Source organism: Ptychodera flava, chromosome 13 (assembly GCF_041260155.1).
Source record: "Ptychodera flava strain L36383 chromosome 13, AS_Pfla_20210202, whole genome shotgun sequence".
Taxonomy (NCBI): Eukaryota; Metazoa; Hemichordata; class Enteropneusta; family Ptychoderidae; genus Ptychodera; species Ptychodera flava.
The window spans coordinates 19,853,486-19,875,312 of record NC_091940.1 but is presented as its reverse complement, the minus strand read 5'-3'; the positions used below and the strand labels follow the sequence as shown (position 1 = coordinate 19,875,312).

Below are 21,827 nucleotides of genomic sequence, written 5' to 3'. Positions count from 1 at the left end.
AGAGCATTATTTGGCATATTGGGATGAATTCTTTTTGAATACATCCATAAGATTACCAATCTGATTACAAGAGCTCACAGATCAGTCAACAAATTTCAAGCCAAATCTGTCCCCCTAACTTTACTCTCCCAACTTGTTTTAAAAAAAATGACTGTCGGTGCTGAAAAGTCACGTGACATCAATGAACTGACTTTTTGGCATGTCTTGTCTTTTGCTCGAGTTGACAACGTCAGTTACATTTTCAGACGAAATATGCAAATCATCTCCTACTAATCATTCCAGCGACTTTTTCTACTTTGTTCAGAAACTCTTTCAGAAGCAGCAAGCACGGCGTAATTCAATTTGATAAAAAATACCCCACAGAAAGCAAAACCAAGGAACACATATCGAAATGTAGATTCGCGGGGTTTTCTTGTATAGCTGCAGACTGAGACATAATGGTTAAGCAAAATCCCTTTCAGAACTTGTACAGATCTTTTAGGAAGTGAAATATTGACAAGAAAAGAGAATATTGACAAGAATAGGGAATGAAATGAAATTTCTGCATGAAAGACACGGGTTGATGTGTCTGCAATGCTTGTATATGAGGTATAAGTCTGGAATGAATAGAGCAATGCTGTAGAAATGGAAATCTTCACAATGGAGCAATAAGCTAGGAGAGTTCTTTCAATCAAAAATGACATATTTAAGACCAATCCAAATAGCCACCTGACATATTAGTGGCACATAACAAAAAAAAGGAGCACGATATAAGTAGTGTAGGAAATGCATTAATGTTAAAAGACGTGTCTTGATTCAAGTATTTTGACAGCACTCTTGGAGATAAGCGGCAGCCCTATCAAAAAAAGAAGGTATTATGCAGAATAATTTCACTAAAAATATGACTTATCAGCTCACTTATTCATCAGTTTTTATCCGGTCGTACCTTCAATTTGACGAGATAGGTCTGTATTTATGAGATCCAGTGCTTTTTAGAAATGATGTTTTCACAAATAATTGTCATCATAAATCAGAGGATCCTCAGATAAAAAAAAAAAATGATGTGAATGGCCAAACATAGCTGACAAAGATAGAGACGATAGCAAAAAGGCATGGGAGAAAGTCGAAGCCTTAATACTTTGGATGATGTCTGGAACAGTGAATTCTGATGGAAGGCTTTCTACCTATCATCCTCATATTTTATTGAAATTTTCAAATGATGTTTTTTTTTCCCCCAAGCGACATATGGGTTCACCAGCAGCAAGACAAGCAAACCCAGGGCCGTGCTAGGGAGAGAACCCTTTTCAGCTGTCAAAGCTAGAGGCACAAGGCTTGGTCCCGGGCACTGCTGTCTGCCCTGCCTGGAATTTTCTGGCTGGTGTGATGGATCTTATCATAGAATGACCATAGTTGATGTCAAAGCCTGAAGTGGGCTAAAGTACTATTGTGTTTTGGATGTTTTACATGTGTCACAAATCACAGCAACTTTTGATTGTTATTTCAAGCCGGTCTGACAGTTTTCATGCAGAGACAGTGGAGTGGCAAAAATATCAAATAGCAGAATACTTTTTCATCCTGAAAGGCTCTTGACTCAAACTATAAATTTCTGACTTTGACAAATTTTTGTTGCTAATTGTGAAATAAATTTGGCAAGCTCTTCTATCTTTTGTTTTTCTGCTGGGTAGAGGCAAGAAAACAGGCAGCCATTTTGAGTCTACTGACCTCAATAATTTGCCGTGTAGACGTAAATTTATTATCAAAACTCTAGCCTGAAATACTGGTTCGATAAAGATAAACCGAATTCCAGCCCGAGCTGAGGCAGATCTATTGGCAATTACTCGTAATTTATCGTCAACTTTATATCCAAAGTCGTTACATCTGGGGAATCTGTGGATGAAAAGTCACGGCCACACTGAACATGGCTGGAAAAAAAGAACAAAATTGACATAGTCGAACAACTTATTTGATTTGATGTAGTCGGTCAAATCCGGTTGCATTATCGTTTCATCTGAACTTGTGGAAAAAAAAAATACCGATTTGTTTCCCCAAGCTCTGATGGTTTACTTATAAATATGGACGGCTATCTCCGTACCAGGAGTGACCATCATTAATATAATAACACTATCATCATTATAGCCCAAACTGATAACAAGCTGTCATATATGATAATAAATGATTTAGGGGGAATGATTAAAATCTGGCGGAAATACTTTGGCCAGATCAATAGAGTCCTGATGTTGGTTGCCCGATCGACCAAAATAGGTCAAACAACTTAAAATTGTTTACATGATTATATTATGGGATTATGTTGCCGCGTAGGAAAAAAATTCATGATTTGTGATTAAAAAGATGAGCAAGTTTCAAATATGAATGCAGGATACAAGATGGTATATAGACAATAGCTTGTCTGTCAACTTGAAAAGTGTGCGTCCCCATTCATAAAAGTAGTAAATTTGCACTTTAGCATCTTTGGGTAGTTGTAGTGTTGTTCTAAACATGCTGAATCTAATTTTGAACCATTTGGTATTGGCCAGGGTGAACTTGGATTTGTGAAAAAAATGAATTTCCAAAGTGAAATACCAAATATTTTGAGTGTGGTAAGTAGGAAAATGGTGTCAAAAATCTCTCTTGTTTGAAGGAAAACCATTATGAAAACACAATGTGTTTGATTTTAAGTGAGGAAGCTGTCTTGTCTGAATTGGATAAAAAAAAATATGATGGCCAGTCCCCTCATTATGGACGGCCAGTAATTTACGTGGGTGGACAACAGGCACTGCATTCCATATGAGAAAGAAATGTGTGGTAATAACAAACTTTGATTGTATCGGTAGGCCCTCTGTTACACAAAGATACTCGATAGTTCCATTCTCAGACCCATAATAAATAAATCTGGCAATGAGCTCTTAACTAAAGAACAAGAAGGCAGGCAGGCCATTTTTGCCCGATTAGCACAGGACACATTGGTATGGGATGGATGAAGTGGATGAGGAGATGGGTTGCTAGCCAACAGTGTCCAGTTTCATCCTCGGATGACCATATATGGTGTGTGTCTGGAGATAACGGATGATACGGCATCTAGGACCTGGCTGTCAGCGACAAAGAACCGAGATTTGTGGACAAAGCTGAATTATCATCAGTGGAAAGAGATGAGGTTACCGCTATTAATTATTCAGAACGGCATCTTGTCCGCTAATGACAACAACAGCGAGATATGTATAAATGATAAACGACACCCCACATTTGCATCGCCACATCATCTGCATGATATGCGGAAGGCTACTTATGTTTCTGGCCACTACTAAATTTGTGACTGGGTGGGAGGAGGGAATGAAACAAAAATATATATATATATATAAAGTCCCGCATCTGTGTGGCCAATAAATCTAGTAGCTCCTTAGTCTGCCTGCTGATTTTGCAAGTGACCAGTTGTGAGGTATGATGGGTATACGACAGCTGATCACACTTATTCATATACAGTTATGATCTGCCAAGGCCCGTCCACTGATTAAACAGATGCCAGTGGAGTGCACCAGTACCTGCCGTGGTCATGGCCATCCCGGAGTGATAACCATCTCAGGTAAATGCTCATCCCATTGTTGATGTTGACAAATCACCTTCATGTGGTACTTAATATTCCCAGTGTCCAGGCTCTCAGGCTCTGAAAAAAACAAAATCCCAGTTGTCCCTCAGCTGCAGTCATAGATCAAAATGGTCGGCGGACTTCTTTGAATTCCTGTTGCAGACAGGCAAACTTCACTAGATCATCTTAAAAACTGTTTCCCCTTATGCCTTTGTCAGCTTGTGTGGAACATCTTTGATGAAGTTAGGGGTCTCAAGTTCATGTCTGTTTACCAAAGGGCAAAGAAGATCTTGTTATTGTTGTCTGTGTACGTTTTTCTCAGGCCAAACAGTCATGGCCTATCACTGCATTTGTGTTCCTGTGAACGTGCTTGGTTTTAACCAACATGGAAAGTGGAGAGAGAAAAAGGACAACCCACTGATGCTGTTGGCAGCAGCCTATCAGATTATAGACACAATCAGTGCTAAGAAAATTTAAATGAGAGGTTTATGTTGGATATGGCAACGTCATAAAATTTGCAGTCTATCTGTGCAGTCCTGTAGGCCTGAGTGAGCATCGACGGCCTTAGGGAGGCTGAACAGCATCTCGCAGGATCCATGGCGACCTAGCATTTCACATCTGAATAGTTACAAAGAGCCGGGGCACTCGCTGACCAAGGGATGGGAGGAGTTGATGATGTTTTGTGTCGTTGATAAGCCGTGGCGATATACCTGGTCACTGAGCTAGATTATCCCAGCCAAGATATCATACATAGATAATAAAGGCAAAATTGCATTAATTTGCTCGGCAGACCATGTAAGATGGTCAATCTGCTCCATTTTTCATGAGCTCATTAAAGTCTTAGCTGTCACTGATTGTTCAGGATGGTATAAACAAAGGGGGTTTTGATCTCGCAAATCTGCCCTTGTGGATGAAATATGGTCCGAAACAAATCTGCACAAGACTGGCAGGGACAGACATCTTTCTCTGCTTCGTACACTTCAGCGAGCAACAAATCACGGCGTCATTTGGGACCCCCAAAGAAAAAAAAAAGAAAGAAACCTCTGTATCAAAAATCTGACAACGACTTTCATCATCCCTGTAATGATTCATGCTGGGTGTTAAATTCTTGACAGATGAATGCCACCGTTCACTGTTCCTGTGTGAAACCAGAGTCACACATCCAGGGGAAATATTTCTTTCCCCATTGTTATCTGGGAGCAGGGGAAAAGTGTGAGAATTTTGAGTTGTTTCATATTGAAACCATCACAGATTACAGCCTTGCCAGCCCGATTTGCCCATGTGAGCGAGATAATGCAGGCACACATGTACTTTGTAATGATATTTAATGTGCTGTCAAGTTTTGATATACGAACACTTGACACATGACTCAGCCAGTGCATGTCTGCCATAATTAACCAGCCACATAAAGTTTTTCTCTCATTTTTCCCCCGATTTCCTGTGCGACTATTGTGATAGAGAAGACCATTATGGGTAATATAAATAGGAAGTTGATAATTTTGGTTTCCTGCTGGGCGCTGTTACTTAGCTTTCATCTTCTCTATCTGATGATGATGATGATGATGATGATGAATCTGCTTCTCTCCATCCCCTCCATTGCTCTGTGTTATCTCCTTCCTACTGTGGGTGATCAGGGGTCGCGACCTCTTTTGAAAGTTTGTTAAGGTTTCAGATGTTACCTGGGAAAAGTACTTGGAAGATGATTTGTGGGATTGCATCACTCTCTCTCTCTTTTCTCCTTCTCAGCTGCAGATTTGTTCGTTCATATTGCAGCACTGCAGCTACAGAATTTCGTGTTCGTGATCCTCTGCAATTTACCACATGCCCTTTATTTTGGTCCAGTTGTCATGACGAGGGGTTGCCCAGGCGGAGGGGCAGGCCAACGTCTTGTCTGAATCCTGTAAATTTTCCAAGATTGATGTTAAGTTTTAAAATATGTGCAGCGTTAAAGGGGATCACAGTTTCAGGTTTCGGTGACACCACGTGTGCAGCAATTGCTCCAGAATTTTTTTTTTTCAAGCCAGCAAAGCAAATTCTTCTCTAATACTCAGTATTCTAGTAAAGCACTAGCCACGAGACTTGTAGCGTTTGAGTCTGTGTCAGATACTGGGAGGGTCCATCATTATAAACACTGTGGCATTGAAAAAAGTCCATCAATGTCCCAGTGATTGATTTCATAGACTCTGCTGAGAGTTTTTTCAGACCTACGTCTCGGTCGATTGACAGCCTGTGTACAGATCTTGCATGAAATTAATGTGATATTGTCGACAATTATTATGGTTGGGTGTAAATTACAGAAAGAAATGGTACCGTTATCAGTGTGGGAAATCTCGGAGAGGGAGGAGAGAAAAATTATGGTTTGGTTGGAAGCGAGTCAAAGAGTGGATAATGAGAAAGAAATATGGTTATCATTCATCCTGGAGTGGGTGTGTAAACTCGAAATAGAAATGAAAATTTGATATTTTTCTGACGATGAAACTTGATAGAGGCTGCGGAATAAGTGAGAGTAACCATGTGTTGGTAGTTTTTTTCAGTGCTCGGATTGTGTGGCTTTGTTCAGCGTGTGCTTGTACAGTGGATAAGGGGGAGGCGTATCGTCACCACCAGATTGTTCAATGAGGGAAAGACTGGAGGCAGATGTATTCAATTCCCTCATATGATTGGTTTGGCCTCTGATTTATACCCTTTGACCCCGATAACACACATGTAACATTTTTGCGGGATTAGTTTGCACATGGGGTCAATTATTGCTGCAGGAAGTCCACAGATTAATAATAGAATTGTAATTAGAAGTAAATGGATGTTAGGAAATGATTGAGCAAATTGGATGGGAAGTTATGATGATGATGGAAATTATGTTTCACTGCACTAGGGTTTTTTTTTACTTCGGTTGCATATACCTTTCAATTTTCATTTGATGCTAACATGTAGGAATGTTTGGGGACAGGTCTGCAGGGAGTCGCTTTTCATTGATTGACATCCGTCGCTTTAGAGACTCAGAAAACGTGGTAATCCTAGTCTTGCCCGTCTCGAGTATTTTCAGCTGAATCTAAATCACTGCGATACAGCAGGTTGATTGTTTTTCACTGAGAAGAGAGGGCCAGGGAACCAACGCATGGTTGGCAGAATGTGTTACAGGGAAAGGTCAGACCGTTCAATTTCTGGTTCACCGGGACGACTGTGTAGCCGGTGCCTTTGCGAGTGCCCTACGCAGTGGGTTGAACACTAGGGAGAGATTACAGTCGGTATGGGCAGACACGTGTTGGCAGTAATGATTATAATCTGTCTGACTTCTCGGAACTGCCTCTTGGTCGGGCGCAGACACACGAAACGACAATAAAAGGTGAAAGCACCTTGTGCACGACTCAAAGGTGGATATTCCAGGTACACGACAGCTGCTTCTGCCATATTTTGCAGCCGGGTTCTTTTTCAAGATATTGCCATTTGAAATTGTTAATGATGAACTAATTGAAAGATATGGACAGATAGGAGATGGCATTATTTAGATTAATTTGATGAAACTAAAGCTGCTAGCCAGTGTGTTTGATCACCAAAAATATATGACTTAATCTGGTTGGCTGATTGACCGAGCGATTGTCGCATAAACAACGGGCTACTAAAAGTGGGATGAAATTTGAACAATCTAATTTGATCATCGCTACAAATCCGAGTCTCTGGGCTCTGTCTACCTGGAAATTGTAAATCTTATTAGTATTGTACACATGTATGTGACAGTGCGAATCAATCTTGAGGAGGTGTCTGTTCAAAGTAAAATTGTAAAAACAAAACGAGCCCTTTCAGCTTGGACGAGAAATTAGCATAAGTATTTGGACTATTGTCTTGAAATATTCTGTTTGGAAGCTAGATTTCAAGGATAATTGAATGGAATAATCCAAGGAATTTTGTACAGAACTCGCAATTGAAAACATGGTGATTGAAATTACAATGGAGTTCATGCAAAGACAGACCTGTCTTATTTTTACTTCCTTTTCTATGGTGGTCAATTTTCTCTTTGGTGTTTTCATAGGGGTTTGTACTTCCTTCTTGGGAGTTCAGACTTAGGATGGGCAGATTATGTAATTTTCTGTAATGCTGAGGATGAAACCAGATATGTGTGCCCATCATCACTGGTCCGTGTTAGCGATAATACCAAAGGTGAACTGTCTTAAGTTTTTTGCCCCCCCCCCCCCTTCCAGAGTACTTTCCCCTAAAATGCGTATGTTTCCATTGCTGCGGGGTCACAACCCCATCAGATGAGAACTTTTTAATACCCCAAGCTTTGCCACTCTGGCACACTAACATCTCTGTAGTTGAAATTCTTTTCTTTTCAAGGAGAGTGGCTTTATTAAAACTTGACTAAAAGGAAATCAGCATAGAGACTTATGCTGGTATTGAGCAAAACAATATGGAGCTTTGTGCCCATTATTGTGCATTCTATGGTCTTCCGGTCCGGCTGAAAAGGCCGTGCATTTACCAACGCGTATGCAATAAAAATATGTAGATAAACTCGCAGAGTGTACTTTGGCACCACAAAATTACTGAAAAGACTTTTCCCTTCCGAGGTACCCTTTGTCCCCCGTTTGAAGGATTGTCTACATAAAATAACACTGCCAGTAAACAGATGTAGGGATGATTTATCTGGTTGCTTTTCAGCAAGCACAGTCTGGGCCATAAAAACCCCCAGCGCCCCGGTTGCATGGGATGAAGGGCATACTATGGACGATTGTGTAATCTCCCTTTGAAAGTGAATTTCGCACTGATATGTAGATGTGCAGTTGAAGTGTAATTGTTACCAAGTCTAGTAAACAGGTCCTTCCATGTTGAGACGGTCGACCTCCAGTTAAGAAAAGTGGGACCTGGGCCGGTAGACAGTCTTACAAAAGCTTCAAGACAAACAAAAAGGAAAAAAAAGGTCCTGGATAAGAACATAGTTTGAGGTTTGAAACATGTATTTTTGTCCAACTGTTGCGTCATGCAACTCCGTGAAAGTTGTGTGCATAAAGCTGAGGCTTTTTCACAGTAACTTGATGCATGGGCCTGATCTCTTAATTTTAAGTCAGACTTCTCAGCTAAATAGTTGAGTGTCATCCAGAATGTTATTTTTAAAATGAACTTTCAGTAGCACAACTTAAAGTTTAAAGTGCATGTGTCAATTTTTTGTGTGTGCATGATCGTGTTTCTTTTTTCTGTTCGGTCTCGTCTGACGGCAGATCATACAGGGGAGATGCGGAAAGCTCGATAAAATGGTATAATTAACAGTCATTTGGGTAATGGTGGGTGGAAGAATGAGATCGCTATCAATAATCTACACAAGCAAGCAGTTGATTTGTCATGCATTTTAGTGGATTTCTCCATTTTGTATTCGTACAGGGGGGGTGTGGTGGATATATGATATATCGCTGCTCATCTGAATAAACAAAGCAGGATGTACACTTGGTTATATTCCCTCCCCTACCACCTTCCTTTTGTGTCTGCAAGACGTCCATCGCGTCTCAAGCTACTTTCTCTCTCTCTGTCTCCTGCGTGTGTAATGCTGCATGCGCCCAGAGAGTGCTGAAATGGTTTAGGGGTGCATTAGTGCCACTAGATGCCGTTTTTGATCCGTTATCTTCCAAGGCAGAGCCAACGAGTGTTTTCCAGCCAATATCTCCCAGAGTGATGAGGGCAAATGCAAAGTCATCAACCACACACCTGTCATTAGGAGGTGTCTCGCTCTCGTTAATGATCTTTTTACTCTGTGGCACCTTAGAAAATAGAAACATCCCCAGCAAGTAACAATTTTGATTTCCTTTCACCCGCTGATTAATCCTGCTAATTCAGTTTATTTGGTGTGTCAGACGTACCTTCTATTATAATGACAGACAAAAAAGGTGGACAAAAATTGAATCCTACACATGGGAAGCTCTTCTTTTCATTGAAATTTTGAGATCTCAGCAGCAGAGAAATATTTATTCTTAGTTATGCTTCAGTGAAAGTTTGCTTCCTTGCACCCAGACCGTCAACCTTTTTTGTCTCTGTGTGCACTGAATACAGCAGGACATAAATAAAAGAACATAAATTTGAAAAGGGAGAATTTTAATCTTGTTTTGTGAATAGCACCACACCTAGGAGAAAAGGGGTGAAAAACACACTTATAATGGGCTGTAGGCCGCACCCTGAAGGAAAATGAAACAAAATAACCAGGCCTGGTCGAACAAAGCAAATTTTGGCATTTGAAATCTGTGTGATGGATTGAAGACTGGTAAAATTTTTGCTGGATGAGTGAACAACAATAGAGCTGGGAAATATAGGAAGCTGTACACAGCACACAGGTTTTGTGTATGACAAAAGTGGTCAGCGCTGGAATGCTTAGAATTTTACAGCAGATGTTGTGCTTGTAGCATAATGAAAGGCAGAATTTAGATGTTTGCAGGTCGGAATTCTGCACTTCTTACATTTTGATATCCACGGTTTGGAATTCTTATGGCGAACGGGGGAGTTTTGCGATGCATAGTTGATGTACGGTTCACGTCTTGTTTTGCAATTTGAGACGGGGAATATACAGTTGGGACACAAGGGCTCCCCTTTATGGGGGAGCTTTTGACCCGTGTGTCATGCTAAAATCTGCGTTCAGGGGGGAAAAAACGATACAACGCCACCTGGCTTCATGGAAATCAGACATGTTGATTGGATGGTGTGTGTCTCTTGTGGCTTTGCAGTTGACCAATCAGAAGTAGCTCACCATTTTGGAATCACAGATTTCAAATTTCAGGGGAGTGACAAGTATGGTTTTGGTTCTTTTTTTTCCTTTCACTCTGAGCCATTCAGCTGCCAATCAGTCGCTGTATTACTTTGTGTGAATGCCACCAACAGAACCAATGGAGCAGAAATAAATCAAGCTGAAGGAAAGACACAAATTTCATCTTCACCTGTCAAATGAGCACAAAACTACGCAGTTTAGCTGGACTCTTTGTGCATATTATTTTCTCCAATCAGGCAAGACGGGCATAACTTCATCATAACATCCTGTGAAATAGAATCACCCGTGGAGATTGACATCACAAATTTCATTGCGCCAAAAAAAAGGCAATATTGGAACAACACTTGCAGAGAGACAACAACTTTCAGAGTGTGAGTGAAATAGAATAATATTGAAATGTAGATTGCCTGGGTAATAGTCTCTCAAGGTTTTTAGCTCGACCGGCATTTTGAGAAAACTTGACACGCGAGTGGCACATCAGATCTGTTTCAGTCTCCTGCAAGCTCATTTCCAGTTGCAGTTCATTAGCAAAATTATCTGCAGATATTTTAATGATGCGCCTATTACTTTATCAAGAGAGTAAGACCTGGCACATCTGTGCCACCATGGGATGCACCACTCTGTACAGAGCAAAAGGTAATTCTAAGAATTAGTGACTTTGTAAGGAGGGGAGGGTATCGCTTTGTTATGCTGAAGTCCTGGTCTGTGGCTGGGGCTGTAGTTTGTAGGTGTTACCAGCAAGGTGAAAGAAATGTTCATTGTCTCATTTCTCACAAGAAGGGGAGAGAAAAAAAAGTGTTGTTATTTATAGAGAGCTAGGGTAAGTTCAGGTGTTATTAGACCCTAGCCAATCCTTGGAGATCAAGGAAGCCTTAGCTGACAAAATGATGATTTAACCTTTTGTCTCCGCAAGGCAGTTCTACCTCAAAAGTATGTCTACACCATCCATCTGCTACTGTTTAGAATTCAAGCCAGTGATTAAAATTGATTGCTTCGGTTTTAGATGGTGTGAAAACCTTCATCTCAATGAATGAGAGATGTTTTCCCCCATATATATTTTATTTGATTCGAGTTTGTTTCGGCATGTGCTTTTCTTTTTTTTCCCTGAAAGCACGATAACGGCTTGTGCTGATAACGACCACTGATTTGAAATTCCTTCTTTTTGAGTTTGTTTGAGGGAATAAGTTCTGTACCAGTTTGTTCTGACCACAGTAAATGAAAATTTATTTTATGGACGTGTCTGAGTGAGTGTAGATACGTTCACAGGAGGGATAAATTGTGACAGATCACACACAGGGAGGTGATAATGTTTTATTTATTTGAAAGCTGCCTTGGTCTTCATTTTAGGTGCTTCTTCAATCTTTTGAAAGTTCATAGTTTGGAAATGGCCATCATAAAAAAAGGAAATGGAGTGTTGTCAGCTGCAGATACCATTCCGTACTGGAAGATTATAACGCATATTTTCATTGTCACATGTGTATCAGCTAGCAGCTTATGGCCGGATAACATGCTGGAAATGTTAACATTCCGAAACATAAATATCTGGACTCTGTACGGTTTGTGGATAAATTTCTTGGCGATGCGTGTGTCTTTTTTAATTATAATTATTCCATGTTCTCTTGTGATTTGCAAAAACTTGTTCCCTTTTTTCACTTTGACAGATGGGCAGATCAAGTGTCCTGTGTTACCCATATGAAACTTTAATGATGATTATTGTCGGTGTATTGTGATCGGAAACACACTTAAGTGCTTCATTGAAACAGTACGTTATGTTGCAATGTGGATGTTTTCTGGTCTTCACAGTCAAAAAAACTCTCCTGTTTGGTGGAGTCAGTCAGTTTTTCAGGAAAGGCAGAGACAGAGAATTGTTATCATCGCAGCACACACAAATCATAGTAGTTGTTCAACAATCATTATGGTCAACAGTGTGTTAGTTCGTCAAACAGTAATTATTGAAATATCAAAGGAAAATGACAAATCGTTCCCCCTGTAAAATTTATTGCCATGAAAATTATGCCTTTTTATTGTGTGAGAGAGAAATGAAACTTGTCTGCTCTGGCGACTTGGCATTCTGACAGCAATCAGACTGAACATGTGACAATAACAGGAAAGTGGTGTTGGCTCTGGTCCAATATTTGAACGTTACTGATATGAAGTACTTTACATGTTGTCAAACTGGTCAAGTCGTAGCCCTCTCAACCCTTGAGGCTTTGTCCCCCTGGATAAATATGGTTTCGGCCAATTTCTGTCAGGTCGTACCAAAGCTTGGTGTCTGTCTGGGTAGGGCAGCCAGGGATTTGAGGTGCAGGTTGAGTCTATCAAAAGCACATTGACAAGTAGTGAGGCTGAGACTTGTCATGTTGGGCAACTTCACATTGTTTGTACACCCACTTTTACAATGCACCAATTATGTTGCTCATGACAGCAACTCACACAGAAAATGTTGTACAACTTTGAAGATTGATAGAGAAGCCATTATCCCCCTGTCTGAGGAGAGCTTGACAAGAAGGGTGCCATTCCGTGTCAAGTTGCTCTAGTTCACACGAACAAGTCACACGAGATCAGTTTTCTTTTCAATACATTACAGTTTGACAAAACCAACTGGACCAGTTTTTCCTCAAATGGCCGGAGATTGTGTGGTCTCTCTTTCCGGACTAATTATGGATTTCAGGCATGATTTGTAAGTGCGTGTGAGCCAAAGCATAATTTTATAAGTCCGCTTAGGCCATTTTTTTCGGTGACTTTTGAAGACATTTTGTGGCGGGCTATTGTAGCGTGCACAAAGCAGCTGTTTAATGGTGTGTAACTGCATTAAATTAACACAACAGTAACATCTGGGGAAAAGCTGTGGACACCTGTAATGTTGAGGTGGTCTCTCACTCTTTCCGGAGAGAGTGGGGATCCTGTGGGTGCACTTGACCTGCAGGTAGGTCTGCCCTGCCATTTACTCACGTTCATGCATCTCTACCTGTCGAAACTCTCGTTTCTTTTCGCGGTCGTTGTCGTCACCTTTCTGTGGGTGAAGTTTTTGTTGTGTTGAAGTCATGAATATTCATACCAGGTGAGAGTTTTGTATTACACCGGCCATTGGAATGTCAACAAGGTAGTGTGCGCAGGTAATAATTACAGTCGTCAATACAAAGTGAAATTAATGCTGCCAATTTGGCAAATAAAAAAACTCAACAATCTTGGCAGCGTTCCCAACGCGGAATGTTTTCGTAGCTCTTTGTCCGGCTGACATTTTGAAAGCTCGGCAGTGTGTGTGTGATTCTGTCAAAATATATGAGTGACTGGCCGGTTACATACAGTATATGACTTTTGAAGCAGGTATGGTACGTCGTGAATCTTGTCTTTGTTTGGTTTTAAGAAAGCTAGCTTAAGGGGAAAAAAATGGCGTCATACTCTGAAAGCTGTCGACTCTTACGTTTCATGCCATTAGCAGAAAGTTTCACATACGTTGTAGAAATGCTGGTTCAACAGTTAATTTGTTTGAAAACTTAGAACAATGGCAGAAAGGTCGAAAGGAAACATCTAGTCGTTGGTGTTAGAAAAAGCCGTACAGTTTTGGAATGATGGCGTCAAGAGACAATCAGTTTCCAGATGGAGGAAGACCGTGGCAGGTGGGAACCTTTGGGAAGAGTAACCTTTGCCATTGTTGAAATATCATATCGATCAAGTTCCAAAATTTTTTTGAAGGATGGTCACTGTTTTGTTTACACAAAATATATTTATCAATGATTTCTTATCATTTGACAAGTTGGTATCTATTGTGACTGGTATCAGCTGTATTTTAAGGGTCGGAGGTCAAAGATCAGAAGCAGCTCTCATGTGCTTGGGGATATCGGTGACATTGTCATATCATATCAGTTTGTGCTGATGGGATTTACAAACCAACAATGCCGGGATATTTGGGAATTTTTTGCTCATCCGCAAATATAATGATAGCTAGGCTGCCAGGCGTATGGTTGGTGGCGTCTCTTGAACCCGGACTCTGCCAGAAAAGGATTTTCACAGCGCTGGCTACATCACCATTTTGTAGCGTGATGGAAAAAAGATGTATAAAATGGGTCGCTCTTATCATTGTGTGTAATAGCTATAAAATTGCACATCCTGGGAAAGTTGGCAGTCCCGAATTACTGATCTCACCATAAATAACAGCACTATCGTTGATTGCGGCTGTGCTTTTAAAAAAGCTGTTTTTTATCCCAATAAGCTGTGATTGCTATTAATAAGCGTAATTTTGAATTCGCAAAACAAATAAATCTGTCTGGTGTGTGACGGGTATAATTACACTAGGCTGGAGTGGCTGTCGGGCTGTTTAGCTCGGTGAGTAGCTTTTCCAAAGATTGTGTAATTGCTGTGTAATTTTAGAGTCAACTAGTAGTGATTTAAAATAGTAGGTTTTTTCCCCTTTAAGTCCCACAGCCATGTGCATACTGTGAAGAAGTTTGCCTGTGATTTGGCCGGGAATGCTGCGAGTGGAGCATGCATGCTGCCTTATGGCGTGGCGTGGCAGCTAGGGCCGCAGCAAAATGGCAGCAGGCTACATCTCGCATGACTGATGTCTAGTGGATCTGTAGTGCACTTAAGAGGCAGAAAGTGAGAAGTCATACACGCTTACTCCGTCAGAAAAATATGAAAATTGATTCCATAGCAATGCAATGGTACATAAATGATTCATTAGGAAAAGCCCACCATGTAGGGGTAATTGAAGTGTATTGCGAGTGCAGTAAGGAGGGGGGGGGGGTGCTGCCCCAGTTCCCTCAAAAGGTCTGACACCAACCAGTGAGGGAGGAGGGGGGCAGTGGAAATTACATCCTGTTGCAGCTAGGGGTGATACCTTACTGCCCCTGAGTGTGGAAAATGAGATAGTGTGAGATCAACTGGCGTTGCTGAATACCGGAGTCCTATCAACGGTAGGCAGAAAAATATTGAAAACACAATGTTTCAGAAGGGAAATTGAGTAGTGGAAGCAGGAAGAGTAGCCTGTACTTCAATGCAGAAGCAGTGACTGAACTTAAAAAACATCTTTTCATTTCCAGAGTTCTTTCACTTTCAGGCTTTTCAAAATTTTTGCAATTGTGTGTATATATCAGTCAGCAAACAAAAGGATGAGGACGGGTCTGTTCCATGAAAAAAGGAAGCGAGAGGCTGTTTATATAGATAAAAACACCAATCAAAAGTGTATGGGAATAAAAAAAAAGAAGATACTAAACGATAAAGACGAGGTTGACCTGGCTTGAAATTCCATATTGGAAATGCAAAATATACGTTTGTGAGATCAATCCAGTGGAGACATAACGCTGCTTCTCCTGATTGTTAGAGCTAGTGCTGATGACGGATAAGCCCATCAATTGACAAAAATGTCAAGCTTTTTAAGATTTTAATTTCCAAGTTGATGCCTGGGGCCAATTTAGATAGGGGGGAAAAAAAGACAACTCACTGATATATCTTTCTTAGCGTCAGTCTGTTGCCTCTGTGCAAGTTAGCAGGCAATCCCCTCAAGGAATATTTTTATGCCATCTTTTGGCTGATGGGCTTAAACTCTGCTGCAATTCTAATTGCCTCGGCTAGTTGCAGGATGCACATATCTCCATATCGGTAATAACGTGTTTTCATTTGTGCACGGGGAAAAAGTCTTCAGGGCTTACCTGAGAAAATTACACCGAGGGATAGAGCTAAGACGTTGGAAAAAAATTTTTTGGCCGGGGAAGGTCGTGATTCCGAGCGACGCCTATCTGTCGATATTAAAAAGATGAAGAGCCGGGGACTTTACATTTTTGACTTATAATTAGGAAAATGTACAAGCTGGCCTCAGGGGCCGGTCATTAGAGAGGTTGAAAACTTTACGAGGTAGTTAGAGTTTATCCAACGGCTCCATTTGGTGAAATTTCTTTGTGTGATTAATAAAGAAGACTCCTGGTTTCACCTCCATCACTAGCCACCATAACTCAACGGCCCCTCTGGCCGTGATCAGCAGCCAGCTAACCCTCTTCCTTGCTGCATTGTGCTGCTAATGCAAACACAGTCAGACTCACGCTGAGATCAAATGCTTTAAATTATGAAAAATAAAATAGAGGGGGGGGGGCTGGAAAAAGAGCATTGGTATTCAAGTCTAAAGGTTTTGACTATCCATTTGAAAAATTGGCTTTTTGTTCTTTACAGAGGATGCCTAACAAATCCCCTTAGAATTTTGGTAAGCAACTAACTCACTAACAATTTTGTTTTCCTCCTAAAAATAAAAAGCTGTCTTTTTTCATCTCTCTCTGGGATACGCCTGCCTAAAGTCCCCCTCCATGCTTGCCTACCTGTATTCTAAAATCTTTCTCTATTTATATAAGCTCATGGAAAAGTTTAGAAAAATTCTGCTGAAATTAAAACTGAACTCTGGAATAAGAAACACTGTGGTCGATTGCTTGAAACTTCTTTAGTTTGTAGTTTTTGCCTGATCAGAACACCCATCTTATAATTTGGAAATTTAACTGTTTATCCTTCTCTTTATCGTTATAATCTGTCTTTAGACACATGCAGGTGTAGATTTCTCTCAGGGCTAGACTCTGGTGCTGCCTCACACCACCCCTGTATATTACTTTTCCACCCGGTGTAGGATTTACTAACAACAATCGATGTGTTTTTCCTCTGAATCGACGACTAATCACGACTCTCTGATTTTTTCTCTCCTTTCTCTCTCTCTCTCTCTCTTTCTGTCTCCTCGCTATCTACGCCTATCCTCGCTATGATTACAGGAGTTGATCATCCTGGAGGTAAGCTTTTTTCTCTCTCTCACTGTAAAAAAAATGTATTTCCTTGTTTCACTCTGCCACAACTGAGAAATTCCTCCATTGTGCTGTCACAGGTATCACCACTAGTTGACAACCAGTCCTCTGCAAAAATCAAACTGAATCAAAGGTGTTCACTTCGTACAAAATCAAAATGATATGAATTTTTCAGTACCTTAACTAAGACACTGGGTTCTGAGTTTCAAATATTATTCAAGTTCAAGTTTTGTGCTGGGATGCAAACTCTCGTGATAGCGTGTGATTGTTTTGATAGAGACAGTCAAAAGCTGTCTCTGGTTGAAGAAAGTACAACCTAAGTGAACACTTTACAATTACAGACTTTCATTTTTGTGAGACACACTCTGCTCGTATGTAATATTAATAACACTGGTGAATCTCAAGTTTGCATTCCATCACATCATGTCCTTGTAGAAAAAGGGAAAAGCTCACCACAGTAAAAACAAATTTAATCCATAATTTGGCAAATAAAGGGGCAATTGTCATCCTGTTTACACCAACATTTCATATGCAAATGCCAGTGCACAAGTTTGTAATTTCATCTGCTCTGTTACTTGTGCCAGTTAGAACGTAAATGTTGTCATATACTTTGACTATCCGTAATCTGCCTAATTCAATAAAAATTATCATACATCAACTTATTATTCCTTTTTACCATTATTATTTGGCTGTATCCAAGCACATAGGCAAAGTGCGACCTCTAGACAGGGGAAGTGGGGTGGGGGGAGGGGGTGAGAGGGTGGAGCTGTAAGGCACTGTACACTGAATGTGAACAGTGGAGGTTTAGAATCCCAATGTTCAGACAAGGACAGAGGCATGGCTTTCATTTTATTAGATTCATATTTTGCCAACATATTGTGATACCCATGTTTCTGCGTATCGCTGACAGTAATTTCCATTAAAATGAACACGAAACCTTTTGACCTTTCATCATAGATGCCATGTTACAAAGAATCCAATTTCGCCATCAGAATATCACTGGGGTTACACCATCGCCACAATATCGCAGTGTTTAAGCTTGCTCATAATTTTGCTTCTTCTGTTTCATTTATTCACACAAGTCAGCAATGCCAGATTTTGGCCCTCATATTACCCATTGGCACGTGTCAAATTTCAGCGAAAAGCTGCAGTTCTGTTTATTTTCACTGTGGATTCAGAAAAAGTCATAAATCTTTGAAAACACAAACATCCCTGCGTGCGAATATTTTATGATGAAAGTCATGTGGCGGATAGCAGCTCTGGCGCCAGTGTCGTACATTTCAAATCCATGTTCATTGCATGTAAAATAGCCGTGTTAAATTTTAAAACCGTGGACCCGTCCTATATGAGGATGCTCTTAAAAATTGCATATGGGGGAAAGCGTGACCGAAAGAGGTCTTTAAATAAACTGTATCATTGACAAGTATAAAACACAGATGTTGTTAAAATGCTCTGAACATTTTTAACTGGTATAGAAAGCTATCTGTAGTATAAATAATCCTTAATAATGAATTCTCCAGAAGTTGTCGTGATTCACGGTTACGTGAGTGTGCAGAGGTCTTGAGAAAAAAATCTGTTGCTATAAACAAAAATCAATGTTTTTATTAGCAAACAAACTCAACTATTAGAATTTAATGGCTGTAATGTAGCCCCCACACAATAGAAGCTTCCAGTTTAATTAGTTTTTTGTTTCAAAAGATACCAGAGCTATTGTTATGCCTGTGGGGGCTGGAGTTTCAGCGGGCTGCAAATTCTGATGTAATGGCTTAATTGAGAGCGGCCAATGTTGAAGGAAACCGACTAGGCTTGGAACTTGAGCAATCAGGACCTCCCATGGTTCTAGGACATACTTGAAGCCACAAGGGAAAGTTCTTATAACCGGGCAAACATGTCAGCTTGTCTACCTGACAGTATTTATTGAACAGAACACTAACGCTACTTTCCTCTTATTCTGTCTTCTTTTTTTTTCCCTCTCTGTCAAAAAAAAAACAGAAGTAGAGACTCCCAAAGAAGGTATGTGTCATAACTTGCATGTTCCTCTTCTTTACTTTGCCACTTTGATTTCTTATGACCTCTGAAAAGATTTATTTCTTTTGGCCATAAATGTCAACAAAACTAAATTCCTTTGCACAGTGACCCAAAGCCGCGGCAAAACACACCACTTGTCAAGATCCATTCACTTTCATAAATTCATGGTTGCCATAGTAATCGCCATGGCAGCATGACGACAACAGCCAACTACTTGTTATACTTTGTAATAAAGTAACCGTCAAAAAAAAATGGGTGGCTGCGCTTTATTATGGGGACATATTTCTTTTGGTGTGTGTTACCACCATACCTGTGTTTACCAACTTTTAAATCTGTCCGTGCTGTACTCTCACCCTCACACTACTTTCTTCTTTCTCTCAGCTGAAACATCAAATATGGAAGGTACGTAATCAAGTTTTCTCTCTGGGATACCTGGGAGTGGACAGTTAGAGGAAGGAGGGTGTGTGGAACAATAGCAGGTCACTTGAATTTTAGGAAGGGAAGAGGGCCGGTGCGGCAAGTTGGTTGGTCACAAAGGATATAGAAAATAAAATTAAAGAGCTTTGCATTACTTGTCATAAAAATAGAGATTTAGTACTTGAAAACTTTATGATTATTGAGAACGGCAGTAAATTCCTTTGTGCAGAGCAGGTATTTTGCTAAGAATTAGCATCATCACACACCAGCATTATGTAACCTAAGATTGGAGCCAACACAAAAAAAATATTGGAATCATCAGGGAGGCAAGGCAGACTCAGTCAAAATGTCAACAAACTCTGGACATTGATCCCAGGAAGCTGTCATATTCCAAGGTTTTTTGTGTGAAGCATGTGTCAGATGGGGAGGGAACTCAGTCAAGTGGTCAGGCCCAGACTTTTTTGCCAGCACTTCAAAGAGTTGTGTCTGTTTTTGACACATTGTCTTCCCTTGTCAGCTTTCATACACTGAGAAGGGAGCACTTTTCGGAGTCATTTTGACTGCGCCATGATTTGCACTTTCATCAGCGCTATTGTCGTCATGACCTCTTGACTCCGTTTAAAAGAATATTTTTTGTTCCGGGCACAAACACACCAAAATGCTGTTGGAATTGTGGTAATCTGAGCTGTACAGAACACATCAAAGTAGTAGAACACTTCAGGTCACATAAAATGTCCTCAAGTTGAGCCTACTTTTCTGTATTGGCAAAGTCAGTGTAATGTGACTTCCAACTGTTCGGAAAGTCAAATTTCGGCCGGGGTGTTTTTATGGAAGGCACTTTGAACGGTTAACACAGGTGGAAGTCCATAAGCTGCATTTTTTTCTCACTCTGACATGTATACTTTCTTTAATTATGGCACTATATTTCTCATAACCCCTGATCTGTGACCTCTTATCACAAGTTTTCAATATCTTTATGAGATCTATATAAAAGGGTAGCTATGTTTGATAAACTTTTATAGTTTCTTTTATTGCTCCCGTATATGCTCTAATCATATTCATAAAATATTTTCCCAGGACTTTCATAAATTCTTTTCTGAACAGCTGTTTCTATTTCCCCCTAACACCTCTGTTGAATTCTCACAGTCTGTGCTCTTTTCTTCATCTCTCCTTCCAATTCAGATGTTACCATGGAAACAACAGGAGATGGAGATGGTAAGATGGCTTTTTCTTTCTCTCTTTCTTTGTTTTGTCTTCACTTTGCCTGCCTGTCTCTTACTTATTATCTGTTAAATGTCTGTATTTTGTCAGGATTTTAGCAGAGTTGAGTGCACGCTCAGTCCAGTGTTGTCAGCAAACAAAATGAAGACTGTTCAAAAACTGTTTATATCATGTAACCAAGTCATAGAAGACGTCCATAGCACAAATTGGATAGTGTGCTCTTATTGGATATAGAGTTACTGGGTTTCAGTGAAATCAATCATGATCTCAAACTTGCATCCTGAAATGCTTCGCGAGATTGATTTTTAGAAAATGAATGTTGTGTGGCCTGTTGACTGGAATCATGCAATGCTTTTTCAGGCTCTGGACCTGAGAAAAACACAGCTATTTTCCAAAGGAGACCCACTGTTCTATGCCAACCTCTTTCAAACCAACTTAGTGAAATTTAACCTGTTTTAGCCACGATTCCCTGCTAACAGGTCCACAATCACCATTTGATAACAGTTGGTTTGGGCCAAACTATGGTGGCGGAGGGGCTAACTTTAGAATATTGCAATTGTCAAGAATTCAGAAATCCTAACATCTTAGGATGTTGTTTAAATTTATTTGGCTTGAAATCCACCAGGACTTGAGTTAGTCAGTTACAATGGAGGTAGCCATCTTTAATTGGAAATGACATTAGTTCTAGGGTTTCCAGAATTGCCAAAGGCGGCCGAGATTATGGAGATGAAGAAAGTATTTGTTTACTGGGAGGAAATAAGCTTCTTGAACCAGAAATGACCATATCCTGCGAAGAATTTCATAAATCTAGTGGATAGCTATGTCAGGCACGCTAAAAGTTTAACTTTTATAATTCTGAATTATGCGGCGGCACTGCTCAGAAATACTTGGAGAAAGTGATAGCCATCTTGGCAGTCAGTGGTAGGTGAGACTGAGGGACCTTGAAGGAGGGGGGAACTGTGAGTTTCTGAAGTAGATAGCCAAGCTGTGGTAATTCCAGTCGAGCTGTGCCAAGTTTTGAGATAATTTCAACTCTGTAATGAGCGGAAGACAACATGGGGAATTATTTGGCATTGTTCTTCGCAAG

General features: G+C 40.4%; 1 protein-coding gene and 1 long non-coding RNA gene across 19 annotated transcripts in view; one reads left to right on the top strand and one right to left on the bottom strand.

Moving 5' to 3' along the window:
• Nucleotides 1-21,827, bottom strand: part of LOC139147750 (uncharacterized) — a 78,412-nt gene that overhangs the window by 22,475 nt on the left and 34,110 nt on the right. The gene's annotated exons all lie outside the window — the stretch shown is intronic.
• Nucleotides 1-21,827, top strand: part of LOC139147743 (sal-like protein 3) — a 121,097-nt gene that overhangs the window by 78,283 nt on the left and 20,987 nt on the right. For 2 of the 18 annotated variants that reach the window (XM_070718920.1, XM_070718918.1), the window contains 4 exons: nucleotides 17,045-17,062; nucleotides 19,067-19,087; nucleotides 19,484-19,504; nucleotides 20,702-20,734. The exons of 3 other annotated variants lie outside the window; for them this stretch is intronic. In XM_070718920.1, coding sequence (XP_070575021.1) covers nucleotides 17,045-17,062; nucleotides 19,067-19,087; nucleotides 19,484-19,504; nucleotides 20,702-20,734 — 93 coding nt within the window. Of the gene's footprint in view, nucleotides 1-13,130; nucleotides 13,225-13,557; nucleotides 13,626-17,044; nucleotides 17,063-19,066; nucleotides 19,088-19,483; nucleotides 19,505-20,701; nucleotides 20,735-21,827 lie in introns of those variants that run through there. 13 more of the 18 variants (XM_070718925.1, XM_070718921.1, XM_070718919.1 and 10 more) reach the window with 11 other exon arrangements.